General features: G+C 32.8%; 1 protein-coding gene across 1 annotated transcript; it reads left to right on the forward strand.

Annotated features, from left to right (window-relative positions):
- The first annotated feature begins 1,843 nt into the window (after window positions 1–1,843).
- LOC110686233 (protein LIGHT-DEPENDENT SHORT HYPOCOTYLS 10-like) lies at window positions 1,844–13,153 on the forward strand. Its single transcript, XM_021862854.1, has 2 exons — window positions 1,844–2,651; window positions 12,906–13,153. The coding sequence occupies exon 1, from the start codon at window positions 2,038–2,040 to the stop codon at window positions 2,596–2,598; it is 561 nt and encodes a 186-aa protein (XP_021718546.1). The 5' UTR covers window positions 1,844–2,037; the 3' UTR covers window positions 2,599–2,651; window positions 12,906–13,153.
- Window positions 13,154–16,714: the final 3,561 nt, after the last annotated feature.

The raw sequence follows: 16,714 nt of genomic DNA on the forward strand, positions 1-16,714 counted from the left end.
AAAATAGTTAAAATTCGAATCACAATAAAATTCCTTTTGACAAGGCAAGATAAGGACTATTTGGTGCGATAAGATTATCGCGGCGCGATAGAATTATCGCGTCGTGATAAAAATAAATTTTTACGGATTTTTTTTATCATAACTTTTGATCTAGAAGTTCAAATAAGGTATATATATATATATATATATATATATATATATATATATATATATATATATATATATATATATATATATATATAATATGTCGTTGGAAAGATCTTGAAGTCTACTTTCCAACAGTATAAGAATAAGATTAAAATATTTTGTAGAATAAAAGATATGGCCGAAATAGTGGAGGGTGTCAGTTTTGGATAGAGTTTCGTATTTCTTTCATATCTTTTTTGTTATAGATCGGAGTTAATATTATAATATATCATTGGAAAGATAATTTCAAGATCTATCCAACCATATAAGATTCTGGATAAAAATTATGAGGCACAAAAATAATAACTGACTGAATTTGAACATCTTTCAATTCGAATAGAATTAAGACTTAAAAAAGGAAAGTTTTATTCAATTTCAAACTCTTTGATCTTTATCTTTCAAAAAAAAATAGTTAACATCTTTTAGAAACTTATAAAAGATTATAATTAATCCTAATTAGTTTAGGAATATAATTAATATTAGTGGACCCTCCAATTGATCATTGGGTCGCACATAAAACTCGTTTTGATCCATTTTAGTATTTTGACCATAACTTCCTCGTTATAACTCGAAATTGGGCTTATAATGTATCGTTGGAAAGGTCTTTTCAAGCCCCATACAACTACACAATTATTGGACCTTGATTATGGACTAAACTAAACTGGATTGGACGTTTCTCATAAATAGGATACGAAAAGAAGTATTTTCGAAAACAAAAGGAAGTATTTTATTAGATACAAGTGCATCACGGGACTCTTTCACATTTCACCTCGTTCGATAATTAATGACGTGAAAGATATTCATCATTGGGTTTGGTTTTGGGGGAGACACAATCAGGTGTCTACCCGTACGACGCCGGTAGGGGGTGGTCGAGGTAGGGATCAAGGTGGCGAAGGTGGGGGCAAGCTAAGGTAGCTGGGATGCTGATTTTAATTTTTTTATTAATTATTAGGGTAATTATTGTTTAATTAAGTTAATTAATGGTTAAATACAAAAATATTGTCATGTTAGGGAAAATTTATTAACAAAAATTTGTTACCATTAAGTATGTGCAATCCTTTATGGCTAAAAAATGAGAAATTTCCTTTTTTCTTTTATTTATTAATTTTTTTTAAAGAATGATCACTTTAGTTTTGATTAATTGCAGGCAAGTAGCGCTTAAAAATAACCATAGAAATATTTAAATACTACAAATGTTATATTTTAAATAAAGATTTGAGGCATCGTCCCATAATTGTCTAGCAAATAAAAAGGTGATCAACTAATTATATACGAGGAACTAATTGAAACCTCGTGTAACGCTATATAATTACTTCACTAATCAAGTTTAATACCCCTTAACATTAACGTCATCCTCCCTCATCATAGGATTACATCAAAAGTGCCCATATAATTGTGCCTTTGTTTGTACACAGGACTAAATGAAGCACAATATCACACTAAAGACACACATCAAATGACCCCCCACCCAAAAATAAATCTATAATAATTATTATAAGAGAAAATCATTCGATAAATCCTACCATCAAGACTATATACTATAGAATATAAATTATAGCTTGAAAATTTGCCAATAATTAGACCCCACTTCATGTCCACTGAAAAGTAGGTCCCTCCATTTGGGATGTTACTAATAATAATCCATCTCATTCTCCCCTTTTACACTGTTCCTCTACCCCTCTATAATTTTATTTACTTACTATGTTTATTTCTTTCATTTCATTTCATTTTCCACTTTCTACATGATCTAATGTAACACCATAACCTTAATATATAATATAAATCTTATATTGCATAGTTCACAATTAGATGCACTACTAATTTCTATATGCTATCCCTAAAATAATAATAATGGAAGGTTCATCCTCCTCTCCACCCCAAAACTATGAAGGAACACCTCCACCTTCACCAACACCTAGCCGTTATGAGTCACAAAAAAGAAGAGATTGGAACACTTTTGGTCAATACCTAAGGAACCAACATCCTCCTGTCCCTCTTTCTCAATGCACAAGCCACCATGTCTTAGACTTCCTCCGTTACTTAGACCAATTTGGTAAGACTAAGGTCCATGTACCCGGGTGTATGTTCTATGGCCAACCCGAACCCCCGGCTCCATGTCCTTGCCCTCTTAGACAAGCTTGGGGTAGTCTTGATGCCCTCATAGGCCGTCTTCGTGCTGCCTATGAGGAGAATGGAGGACCACCGGAGACTAACCCTTTTGCCGGTACGGCTATAAGGGTGTATCTTAGGGAGGTGAGGGAGTGTCAAGCTAAGGCTAGGGGTATCCCTTATAAAAAGAAGAAGAAAGGAAGTGGAAGAGGTGGTGGTGGTAGTGGAAGTGGTAGTGGAGATGATCATTCTTCATTTTCTCCTGGTGGATCTTCTAGTAATATGATGATGAGGTTTTCTTAGTATAATCCACTACATATGTTATGCTCTTTTCCAAGATCATCAATTATCAAGAGGTATGTATATGTGTCGTTTTATTACCTTTATATAATAATATTGTTGATGTTTATTAAATTAATGAAATTTTTTGCTTACAATAATAATTGTTCATTGATGGATTTTCTTATAAGGTTAAGATTGTTTGGAGTTTGTTTATGATCTGAATAGAGTTGAATTAATCCTGATTAATAATTTTTTTTTTTTTAAAAATATTATTATATCTGATCTGGTTAAACGACTTAAAATTTAACTACTCAATTGACTTAATTTATCCAACAACTAATCATTGGTTACATTATTTCAAATCAAAAGATCGGAGATCTCTTCAATTGGATACTTCAGCAATTTACTTGACCATTTAATAATCAAATTAATTGAAAATCAAGTTCAATCCTAAATCATTAAATATTTAAATAATTTACACACCACAGCTCTAATTTCTTCACTAATTGGAACGTCCACTAACTATAGTGGATCATATCCGTTTACTACTTTGATATCATTAAAACGGAGAAAATAATCTGTATAATCGAGCATCAAATGGGTAATATGATTAAAACATGATTTGAAATTAAAAAAAAAAATAAAAAAAAAAAAAATAAAAAAAAAAACCTGGTTGATTAAGTGAATCACTTGATTTATTCAAAAATATAATATTTAACTTCACTTTATTGTTGTACGCTTTTTCTTCCTCGTACAATAATCCAAAATGTTCATCAACTAAAGCCATTAGTTCTCTTATATATGAAGATTCTCTAGAACTTTTTTTCCGAGCCTTGAAAATTCTCAAGAACTAATATAAATAGTACTTAAATATTGTCAAAAAAAAAACATTGTACAGTAATAAATAAAGTTAGAGATATACGAATAATAAGGTCCAACCAATAATATCCTTCAGCTTATATTATAACTCTGTTCATAAAATTCAATATTTTACATGAATAAGTATGTATAATTATACTAAATATGTGGATCTAATAAAATTACATGAAGGTATGTAACATTACAAAGATAAACTCTTACCCTACTTGATGTATATTTGAGGGAAGGGGAGTGTAATCAAAATTCTTCGATTTGTACGCATTACTATGAAGCTAGATCTAAGCACTTGGGTTATTAACACTTATAATTAGTCTAGGACCGAAGCAAGTGTTGTTCTTAATTCTTTTCATTTGCGATTAAATTTGATCAATCGAAATTGAAAACAATATGAGCTTTGGCTATTCTAGATTCAAGGTGGGTTTTGTTAAAGGTTAGAGCTCTCAAGAATCACCACATGTAAGTGTTCCACATTGGTTAAAGAAGAAAGAATTATTCACTTAATAAGGCTAAAGGGCTACTCCACCTATTGCCATGTGGTTTTAGGATGGAACCTTCTTTGGACTCGTGAAGTGGACTCCTTCTCTTGGTTTACAAGTACGGCCAAGACCCGTTTTTAACAGATGAGTGTCCATCACAGAAAAGTTCTCCCTATATATCAATGCTAATTAAGGGATCAAACTCGAGACCTATGACTAGTAAGATAAGACGTGTACTCCTCATATGAGCTAGCTAATCTAATTAAAGGGTGCAGTGATATTTGCATTATTGTAGCTTCTACATTCATCAATCTAGAGTAATAATTGATAGTATCCATACAGTAAGATTCTATTTCAATCTCTTACTTGCTAAATTATCTATTAGTACATATCTTCATTTTCAAATACAATTGATAGCATTCAATCTTTCTTAGGTGGTGATAATGATATTAAGAGTACTGAGTCATTGGCTTATAGCATGAGGACATAATCCAATCTCCTATTATTGTAAATCCCTGATTAATCTGTTTAATAAATAGAATCAAGCTAGGAGAGGACTTCACTCTTCTTTCGTTTCTCTTGGTGTGGTTTCTTGAGTGTGATATAAAGCCCTTTTTAAAAATGGAGATCTCTCTAATTCTGCGTCATCTCGATCCTATATTGAAATAAAAGTTAAAAGGTTAGTGTGACAACTAAGGATACCTTCATTTATGTAATAGTAGTCACATTATTCTAACCTTTTATCATTAAAAACATATAGAGTTATTCAGTAATTTGACTTTTTATACACACTCTCTATCCATTAGTCAATCATGATAAGAGTATTTTGTAAAAACCAATCACAACGTATTACTAATTTTAAAAAGTTGATAACCTTTTTCAATCATAAAATACCAATCATTAATGCGACAATTATTTTTATATAAAGCGAAGGAGTGAATTATATACTACTTATATATTTGTATGTGTGCTTTTCTCTAATAGATATAAATTATATATTTGTATAATTTGAAAAGACTAATACATTTTGAATGAGATAGTATATTCTATGTATAGAACGCCAAAAAGATATTTATAGAAAGCTGTTTGAATGCCTTGATATATGTTAATATGTATGAATGCATCATGCAGTAAGAGCATTTAAAGTAAGATTGTGTAGTAGAACATTAAATATAGAACTGACCATTTTTAGGCGAAGTCTGTCAATTGGCAGATATTAGAAATTTAATACCTTAGTACATTTTGATACGTAAGTCTTATCATGCAAAAAACACTATATACATTTATTTTTATATTTTTAAATGTGCTTGTTGCTATTATTTCTTATATAGTATATTAATATCAGTGCCCTTATTTTGTCGACATTTTCACTAGATTTTGGCTTTCTAAGATTTCTAAAGATTTTGTAACCCCACCAAAATCTATTAATGTCAAGGATATAAAATAAATAATTATATAATTAAAAGATGCTCATAAATAATTGGAACAATAGCATTTTTGTTTGTATATTTAAGGTTTCTTCTAACCTTTCGAACTATTTTTTAATGGAAACAATTTGCTTTATCCGTACTATATATTTCATATAAATTATTGTAAATTCTAGGAAAAATTCATGGGAATAATCCCACCTTTAGACCATTCGTTTTTAATAATCCCACCTTTAGATTATTTTTTAATAATCCGACCTTTACCTCCCATTCTTTTTTATTGGTCCCAACCGGTCATGTAACCTGTTATAACAGGTTACATGACACGTGGCAGCCTGTCATTGGTCCAAAAAAAGTTAAAAAAAAAAATTAAGAAACAAAAAAAAAAAAAAAAAAAAACTGCTCCACTTTCAGCCACCCAGATCGAGCCAATTACCACCAATTAGATGCAACAACCGCAGGCTGCAGCCCCTTAATCTCCTCACCACCGATCGGTAGCCACAAACCAACCACCATCATCACTTCTCCCCTGCCGCACCTACCAGCCCAAACTGCCCAGCAACCACCTGACCACCACCTTTAAACACCCCTCGCAACCACCTGCATAATCAATCAAAAGCAAAGCAGCCACCTGCCACACATCGAACCACCTACTTCCCTTCCTTGTCCTCCGTAACCACCATCCCCAACCACCCCGAAATCAACCCCCTCCCTCCCCCTCCTCTTCCTTATCCCTGAAACCCCCTTCTCTAGCCTCGAAACCCAATCCCGTCCCCTCCCCTTCTCTAGCTTCAACACCAACACCACCTCTTTTGGGGTTTTCGGGGCTTGGGAAATGGAGAGGGTAGGGTTTCGGTGCTTGGGAAGATGAGAGGGGCGGTTTTCAGGCCATTCCGGTGGTGGTTTAGGTGGGTAGGGCTAGTTCGTGGGTAGGGCAGCCGAATTGCAGTAGGGGATTGGTGTTCGGAAAAGGGAGGAGTAAGTGAACGGAGTGCAGGGAAGGGTGGTCGGAATGAGGAAAGGGTGCGGTGAAGGGGGTTGAGCGGCGTCGGTGTTGGCTGGTGGGGTGGTTTTGGGGTTTAGGTCTGGTGGTTCTAGAGTTTGGGTTTGGGTGGTGGTAGGGATGGTGGTGGCTGAATTGGGTTTGGGTTTGGGGTTTTTTTTTTTTTTTTTTTTTTTTTTTTTTTTTTTTTTACCAATTAAGTAACGACACGTGTAAATTAATAAAAAAAAAAAAAAATTTACCTCCTCAACCGGTTTCAGGTAAAATAGGACCAATAAAAAAGAATAGGGGGTAAAGGTCGGGTTATTGAAAAATAATCCAAAGGTGGGATTATTAAAAACGAATGACCCAAAGGTGGGATTATTCCCATGAATTTTTCCTAAATTCTATATATGCATCATTGCGAATCTTTTGTTTGTAGCAAGATGATAAAATTTTACAATAAGTGGGGGTTGGTGCAAGGAAATTAATTTATTCATTAATTATTAGTAATTTTGTACTATATACTAAATTAGATTGGTCATGCATTTCTCTTAATTAAATGTAAAAAGAATGTCATGCATTTTAAAGAGAGGAGAAAAAAAATAAAGCCTTATAAGCCTATCGTTTTATTGTCTTTTGACTCTTTCGTTTTTATGCATGAAAATATTCCTATTTGAATATTTTCCACATAAAGAAATAAGCTTTATAAGCAAGAAAATATAAGTAATTTTTGTTTTACTCTCAAACTTCCATTTATATGTATTTTCCAAATTTATTTTCTTAGTGTTAACAATGATTGTTTTTTATTTCAAAATGAAATTTTGGAACCAAAGATGCTCCTGTCCTTCCTCCCATTTTAAAAATATGATTAATTCCAATTGATCTAGATATTTTTATTTGTAATTATTGACTTCTACTAATTCCGATTGTGCTACTTTTAGAGTTTTATGAGACTAAATCCTAGATAAGAATCAGTTATAAATTGAAAGATATTCTTTTTTTTTTTCCTTCTCTTTTCTTTAAAGATAGGGTACCTTTAAATAAGATGACCAAACGCCTTCAAAGAGAGAGAAAAAAAAGAGTAAGATGACCAAAAATCTTGTATAATTTAAGAAAAGAACAATTCATCCTGTTATAAGAAGCTTTTGTTCTTAAAGGAGAAGTCATTTGAATTAGAATGGCAAAGCAATGAAATTGAAAAGAAAGACATGATTTATATTCTTAATTTAAACAAAACTATACCCGATCCATTAGAAATAGGAGAGTCTTAAGGTATTATCTATAGAGATACTCTTTCAAGAAAAGTTTTTGTTGTAATTTTTTAATTAGGTGAAAATGCAAATTGGGGAAATTCACAAAAACCATTTTATTTAGGAGAGAAAATAGTATTATCCATTGACAATAATGCAAACAACTCATGACTTAATTCAATACTTTATATAGTAAGATTTTACTAAATCATCATAGTTTAACTAATTTAGCATGTACGTAGATCATCAGCTCATTTAGGAGGGCCTGTTCTGATTTACTAAATTGAGCTGAAATGAACTGAACTAAACTAAACTGAATTGAACTGAATTGCTTATGAAAGAATGAAATTAGGAAATAAATCGAACTAAACTGAAATTAAGTTGAAAAGAACAAGTACTTAGTCTACCAGACTACAGCAAGACCTAAGGTTCCTCCTATCAGTATTGTCACTGATTAGTAATCCATTACTTGCATTCTTCCCTTCATCAAACACAGAGTTTTCTAATCCCCCATGAATTACAATCCCAAACATGAACTGCTATGTGTTAAATGGCACAATGATACGTACACTTTCAGATCAAACAAAATTAAAGAGAATGACACAGCAAAACATATCTAGTGCAAGCTTGATTGATAGGTAACACCAATCCAAGACGCTGCATTCAATATTACTTATAAAACAAATCTTGCAGCTAAGTCCTTAATTTTTATACTTATGCTTTAGCTTAATATAATTACATAATAAGTAGATTTTTCACTGTTAAAATAGTTCCTTGTCAATCAACTGATGACTTAGCCTCAACAATATTGACTACACTACGTACACCGGTAATTTGAACTAGAAAATTTCCTACTTGCACGCATTGTACTGTATGTTTACTCTGTCCGTACTTAGTTACACCAACAGAAAAATATTGTGAGAATCTAAATCCTTTTCATCAGTAAAACACCCTGATTTGCAACTTGAGTCATTCTATCAATCAAATCTTGTATGACCTCATATTACGTACTGCTATATATAGTACTACGTACTAGTACTTTGTATGACCTTGTATTACTACAGTTCTATACAGAGTACATAGTATGACCAATATATTTCTTATACTTTGATTAATACTGGTCATACTATATAAGATTTTCTGAATTGAATTACTTACATTTTTAATTATTTTTTTTAATAACATTTTCTGAATTCATATTGAGAGAGTGAGGGATAGCTCAGCTGGTTAGAGTTTCCTTTCCAATTTTAAGGGATCTTGGGTACGATTCTCATCATTTGCTCTTGTTATTCTGTAAACATCGCATCCTTCATTATCTTTAGATTCGCTTTGTATCAGACAACTTCCTTACTTATCGTTTTTATTTCTCTAAAATTGTACGAAATGGTGGGGCCGTTTCATTCACATATATACATGTCATCTAGAGGTATCAAAAACACACCTGATCCAACCTGAAACCGACGTGAAAAATATCCAATTTAAATTTTAACTCGCATAGATACAATAATTTATAATGCTTCAACTTTTAAAATTGACCCTAATCAATCATCTGAATTGACACCTCCAGGACCCCGTCTAGCAATCAACTTGCAATTATATCTCAAAATTTTGTATATGACAACATGAATGCAACAATAATAAAGTAAGGCCTAGAATCTAGACAACATAACATTTGTCTATATATACTAGCTAGCAAATAAAACCTTATATCACACCCATTTTTTGACACTTTATGCATGTCTCTCTTTCTCAATACAAGAGTATTACATACACATGCATGATTTTACGTACTTTATTTTTTTCTAAGTTTGTCATGCAGACAACTATATCTATGCATTGTAAGCCAGGAAATTCCTATGATGCCAAATACACTAATCTTTCTCACTATTTCCACGTGATGATATCCTTGAGATTTTATATAGAAGGTTCTTTACTCTTGGTTTACTTTCTCTTTTCTATTGGGATAATCATATTGGCATTGGATTGTTTATCGTATTTTTAAGCTATTTTTTTCCACTTTTCAAGATCCATAATGATAGAGAATTTATAAATAATATTAGCTATATAATATTAATATTTTGGCACCCGCACCCCAATCTAACTTCAATGACAATCCCTTCCATGTAGCTATATAAGTTAATACTTCGTAAGTTATACAATATTCTATGATGTATAGGGTCTGTACTTTGTAGTAATTGAATATATAGTAGGAAGTATTTGGATTACTAAAAAATAATGGGTTGGGTAGTGTGACTATTGTCATCTCGTGCCGGTAAATGGCGTCGACTACCGGCACTCAAATCCGTTAGGCGGCAGTGAGTACCGAATGGAGGAGCCAGTACTTGGCGAGAGGTACCGGCTCCTCTGCCCAATAGTTGCCTTGTATTGCCGGATCTAAGTACCAATAGTCGGAGCTAACTACCGGCTAAAGTAGCCGGTACTCTTGATTTTTTATTTATTTTTTTTCTTTTCAATATGAATTAAATACAAACAAGAAATGCAGAAGAAGATTAATTAGAAGATCAATATTGGAAAATCAACAATATTGAAGGGTAATGGGGAAGATTGTCGCTTTTTTCATAAGAAAGATGCCCGTTGTTGGTTTCCCTGCATTCATAGTTGAGATTTGAGAATAAGAGGAAGATAGGATTATTATAGATGGGGTTATTGGTTATAATTAATTAAAAAGGTAGTTTAGTCTGTTAAATTATTAAGTGTCATTTTTCTTTTCTGCATTGAGGTTTTTTGTACTCCATTTGGTACTTGTGTTTATAAACACCTTTTTTATTTTATTTTAATATTATTATTATTTTTATATGCAGCACTTCTCATTACATAGTAGCCAACGGCTGTTATTCTAGTCATTAATAAAATTTTTTTTTTTGAGGGAACAATAATAATTTTTTTTTAATTATTTTTTTTAGTGAAATGATAAGAATTTGATGTGTTAATAAAATATAAAATGAGACAATTTAAAAAAAGATCCCAAGTGACTTAATTTTTCCATAATTATAAATTATCAAATTTAGCAAGTATATATATTGGGAACTTTACAAAAAAAAAAAAAAAAAAAAAAAAAAGGATAACAAAAAGGAAAAATAAAAGATTAAGGTGTTCTCCTCACCTTAAAATAATAATTTGCCCTTGTAAAAAGCAAAAAAAACTAATAATAATAATAATAATAATAGTAATTATAATAATAATAATAATAATAATAATAATTTGGATGTGTCTTATATTTATCTTTTTGGCTTAATATTCAATCTATTTTCTTTGACATGCAATGTAATATTGGGCTCGTTAATGAGTTATTTCAATATGAATACTTCACATCTTTTACTTAATGTAAAAATTATACAAATTTGTTAATAACAACGAATTAATCGGTATGAATCTATCAAGATCTCATATAACTATTATTTTCTGTAACTAAAAATCATTAAAGCTAGTCAAAGAGAAATATAATGAATAGTGAAAAAGTTAAAGTGTTGCATTTAAAATAACATTGAGGAAGTAATATAGACTATCTTTTTCTTTGGGGGAAATACCTGCATTTAGATTATCATCTATCAATTGAATGCATGTTATTTATGTCAATTAAAAATACTGAGGCAATTAACATTATTTGATTTCTCAAATTCTAATACAATTATTAAGATCTCATCTCTTTTGTTAATTATTAGTACCTAACTGATCGTAAGAAAAATTTTATGTAGAGCTGTCAAAACCTGACCTGACTCGAAATACGGACCCTAACCCAACCTATTAACCGACCCGTCTGAAACCGAAAAATGGTGACACGAATCCGACCTAACCCAACCTGAAACCAACCCTAGATCCAAGTTGACCCGAGTATTTGAGACCCGAATCCGAACATTAACCGACCTAAAGACGACCCGACCCGAATGTAACCCGTAATTTACCTAAACCCGTTTTAACCCGTCAAAATCCGAATTCAACCCGACGTGTTCCTATCTCGACCCGAATTCAACCCGACCTATTCCTAACCCGACCCAAATTTAACCCGACTAGCTACAAACCCGACTCGAATTTCAACCCGACCCGAATCAACCTGACTTGTTATTGACCTGACCCAAATTCAACCCGAATTGTTATTGAATCAATATGTGTAGGTCGTTATCTCATGTTGGTATTAGAACGGAAATTGAATCCTAACTCTATTCCTTCAATATTTCACTTTGAATTTTACAAGGTTAGTTTCACAACATGTTTTATGGGCGAATTTCAGGGACGAAACATGTTTTCCGCAAATTATTGACTTGAACCGAGCCCGACTCAAACTCGAGAATGACTCGACTTGGAAATGACCCGACTTGATTATAACCCGTAAATTATTGACTTGAACTAAACCCGACTTGAACCCGAGAATGACCCGACCTGATTATAACCCGTAAATAATTGACTTGAACCGAACCCGACTCGAACCCGAGAACGACCCTAACTTGTTTAAACCCGTAAATACCCGAATTTAACCCGACCTATTTTTCACCCGACCCGAAGGTTACCGACCTTTTACTAATCCGAACCAAACCCGATAAGATGTATGAACCGATGTGACCCGACTCAAGCATGACCCAACCCGAAAACGAACCACATATGTTATGACATTAACCCGTATTGACCCGACCCGAGATGATTTGACTCACACTAACCCGACTCAAACCCGACCCGTTTACCCGAATTGACAGCTCTAGTTTTATGTGAATGAAGGGAATAACAATACGTACATATTAAAACCTAATTATAACTTAATATATTGAGATAAAGAAATTGAGATTACCTTTATTTGGTATCTACGAAAACTAGAATTTTATTAATATTAAAATTAGGTAGCATGCATATAAACGTGTCAAGATTATCAATATACTGATCTTTGCAGCAATGTTTGAAAATAGTTAAATTTATTTAGTTTTCTATTTAAGTATAAACTTTACGTATAAAGGGAGGAAAATGAACTAGTAAATGAAATGTAGTTATACACTTGTGAGTTGTGACACACAAGAGGTTTTAAATTAGAAGTAACTGCGAAGATCAAACCTACATTGGCTATATATTATGTAATAAGTCACCCGTGTCCGTCATGGGTAGGCTTGCAAGTCACCCGTGTCGGTCATGGGTAGCCTTGCACACTGATCATTCTTTATACTTGTATATGCTTGCATTGTATATTAACTTTTGTCATTCGTTAGTAGGCTTGCTCTTTGATCGTTCTATTACTTTTATGCTTGCTTGTGTATCAAAAGTTAGAAAATGCGTTGTTCTTCTTTAAGAAATTCTTCTTTTAATGTAGTACCACGCAATAATGAAGACGTCTCTACTGCAAGGATATCATTAGCGTGGAATGAAGACAATGTATAAATATTCAATTGCAATTGGTAGGCGGTGTTTAGATAATTGTTTTTCTCATTAATTAAGATTATCACTTAATCACTTTCATTGCTGAAGCTCATTAATATTGTATTGATTTCGTTCTACTTTCGGGAATTTCTCTTGTAATCAAGCGTTTTCTATGAATCAATTAGTTCATCATCAAGTTGATTATATATACTTCATCGTATGAAACCTAAGAACTACGAAGTATATCATAAACTGACTGAATGTTGTTCAAGGACATTTTTAAACATGTTATGGTATTGAAACTACGAACTCTTAAGTCTTAGACACCAATGGGTGCGTTACGCGTTGCAACGTGATATGTTTAGCTTGAGATACAAGACTCACATATTATACTCACACAAGAAATTCATGCATGTATAAGATGCTCCAAAAAAAACGTATATATATAAACAAGTGTGTGTTGAACTTGAAGAATCTATGAATTTTCATGTTTTAACTTCCCCTAACTTTAATGGGAAAATTTGTCATGAATAACACCACCTCTCACCGGTCTTTCAAAAATAGAACGATCTTTGGATTATTTCAAAATAACTCTTTGATGCACATCCGCCAAAAATAGAACGTAACTGATTGGTAACCTGTTAAATAGGTTACTAGTGACACGGGTCACAATGTCATTGGTCAATATTTTTTAACAATTTTATTTTAAAAAAAACCCTTAAAATTAAAAAAAAAATACTTAAAATAAAAAAATTAAAAAAAAATCCCTCTCCCTGCTGGCAGCCACCCCCACCGCCGACTTCCCCATAAACGCCGGCGGCCAGAGCCTCCTACCACGGCGCCAACTTTTTTCTATTGAACCACCTTCCGCCCGCCCTAATACCCTGCTTCGTCGGCGCCCAAACCATCTCCACTGTGCGTCTCCACCCCTTCCCCCTGAACCACCACCCGAAACTCTAAAAACCCAAAATCTTGTGGTGGTTTTAGGGTTCAAAATTCCATCAAACCCTAGAATTATTTCACCCCTACACCGGTGCCTTCAAAAACCTTGAAGATCTCCTTCTTTCATTCGAGCTTTTTCTCTCTTCTTAAATACCCCCAATTATCTAGCCCTCAAGCAATCGGGAATTTTACATTTTTCATCCCAAGATTCGACTTGGTGGGTTAACTTAGAGAGTGAGAATTAGCTCAGTGGCGTCGTTCCATCTTTTGGCGCCTGGGAAATGGGGTGGAGAGGACTAGGGGTGTTCGAAGTGCGATTTGGACCATAAACTGCACCAAACCGCAAAAGTGCGGTTTGTAATTTTTTCAAACCGCACCAAACCGCACTTTTAAAAATACCGCACCTAACCGCACCGCAAGATCAGTTTGGTGCGGTGCGGTTTGCTGTTTAACCGTATTTTATTAAAATTGTAATTATTCTTTTTAAAACAAAACTTTTATTTTATATTATAATTATTAGTTGATATTTTAAATATTAAACTCTTTTTATTAACCTTTAATTAACTAACAGTAAAAAATTAGCTCATATATTTTAGTTCTTTTATATAATTTTAATGAAAATATAGTATAAAAATCGCAAACCGCATTAAAGTGCGGTTTGCGGTGCGGTTTGGTCTCAATAATTTTGGAAACCGCACAAAACCGCAAACCGCGATTTGATCATTTTAAAAAACCACACCACAATTTTCATACCACAAACCGCACCAAACCGTACTCTGTACAACCCTAGAGACGGCCGCAAGGTGATGGGGAAATGGGAAATGGGTTTGGGCGACTGCTGGTTGGGAGATGAGGTTGTTCGATGGGAGATAGGGGGTTTTAGGGTTGGGAAGGTGGTTCAGGGGAGGGGCTGGTCAAGACGAGGTACCGCCATCTCTGGGTAGGGGACTCTAGGCGCCGGCGGTGGTGGTTGGGTTGCTTTCGGGAAGGGGGAGGGTTTTATTTAATTTTAGTTAGTTTTATTTTAATTTTTTTAAAATTTAAGTTTTTTTTATAAATCATTATTATTAAAAAAAATGCTAAAATAAAATAATTTTTTTTAACCAATCACATATGGACACATGTCATATATAACCTGTAAAATAGGTTATAGGTTTTTTGTTCTATTTTTGGCGGATGTGCTTTTATTTTGAAATAATCCAAAGACCGTTCTATCAGAAAAACTTGTATGAACCTGGTTCACAATAATATTATTGTGCACCCGAAGTTCTACATGTGCGTTACTGACTTTGTATTGAACATAGTGACCCTAATATTAAACATAGTGACCCTAATATTAAATATAGTAACCTTAATTTTAACATAGTAATCTTTAATAAAATTTGTGTGATTTTTAATATTATCGCAAACCTAAAGTATGATATTATGATCCTAATTTTAACCTAGTGACCTATATTATTCATATTGACCAGTATTTTAAAATTTTCATTTTAAATTTTTTTATCTCTTATGACCTTTATAAAAATAATCACTTTTATTTTAACATAATGACCATTATTTTAACATAGTAACCTTTTTTAAAAATTAATAAAATGACCATAGTATCTCTATTATAAGTGGTCCATAATAAATTAGTGTGAACCAGGTTTATTTAAGAGTTTGTACTGTTCTATTCTTGAAAGACCGGTGAAAGATGATGTTATTTTTGATAAATTTTCCAATTTAATTTGCATGCTTTTTACGTTAAAGGAAGTTGTAACAATATACGATGTTTAGCTTAACTGAACATTTGCTAGTTCTAGAAATATTTTATGTAAAAAGTTTGACTCTTTTGTTTCCGATCCTTTTTTCCTCCCAGTGTTTCCCTTTTTTTTTTTTCATTTCTTTTCCTTTTCTTTAGTTATCTATCTATCCTTCTTTACTTGCAGTTCAATGATCAGATTGGGCTCTTCGTTCATCATGGAGATGTTGTAGTTTGATGAAGGGTTTCAAGTTTCTTTGTCATCTAGGTTTCACTTGGAGTCTTGGAAGGTGGATTATAGTCTTAAGGTACATATTTTGGCTGATTACAGGGTGCCTGATGACGCCTTGGTTTGTTTAAAGGATTCGGTTGCTAGGTCAAATTTACCAACTCAAGTGTCCTCTTTTCTTGATTTGTGTATTTACATGTGTGTGGGGATACTATTTTGTGTTAAAGAATCGTCTTAACTAGAAGTTTAAGCTTATGATTGAAACAAAGATTGTTTATATAATCATCAGGCCATCACCTCACATGAGAGAACTTTAGACTTGAAATGTGGATGCGGCATGCATGGACCGCCCCCTCATACTTAGTGCAAAATATTTCACAAAATAGTGGAGGTAGATGAAATTTGAATTCGTGACCCTTTGTCATGCTTGCTTTGTTACCATGTTAAGGGATCATTTCAACCAAAAGCTTAAACTAATAATTGAAGCTCATGATTAGTTTATATACTCTATGACTTTGGTTTATCATTTGTTTTGTCCTCTGATTGCAGTTCATATTCTAGCTCAAATGACTACAATGACTAATGGACAACTTTGTTTACTAGAAATTTACCAGGACAGATCATTTTCCACAAAATGACTTTATTTTATTATTCATAGATCCAATTCACAGAGAACGTGTTAAAAACTACAAATTTTTGCCTACACCATACCCCTAGGTATGTAGCATTCTCTACATCCCCTCTTCATCATAACGATGTCATCTTATAATTTTTCGATTTCGAGTCATATATAAAATGTTCATTTTGATATATATAAATGTTTATTTTTTGTAAATATAAATGTTCAGTT

Source organism: Chenopodium quinoa, unplaced genomic scaffold, assembly GCF_001683475.1.
Source record: "Chenopodium quinoa cultivar QQ74 unplaced genomic scaffold, ASM168347v1, whole genome shotgun sequence".
In the NCBI taxonomy this organism is placed as follows: domain Eukaryota; kingdom Viridiplantae; phylum Streptophyta; class Magnoliopsida; order Caryophyllales; family Amaranthaceae; genus Chenopodium; species Chenopodium quinoa.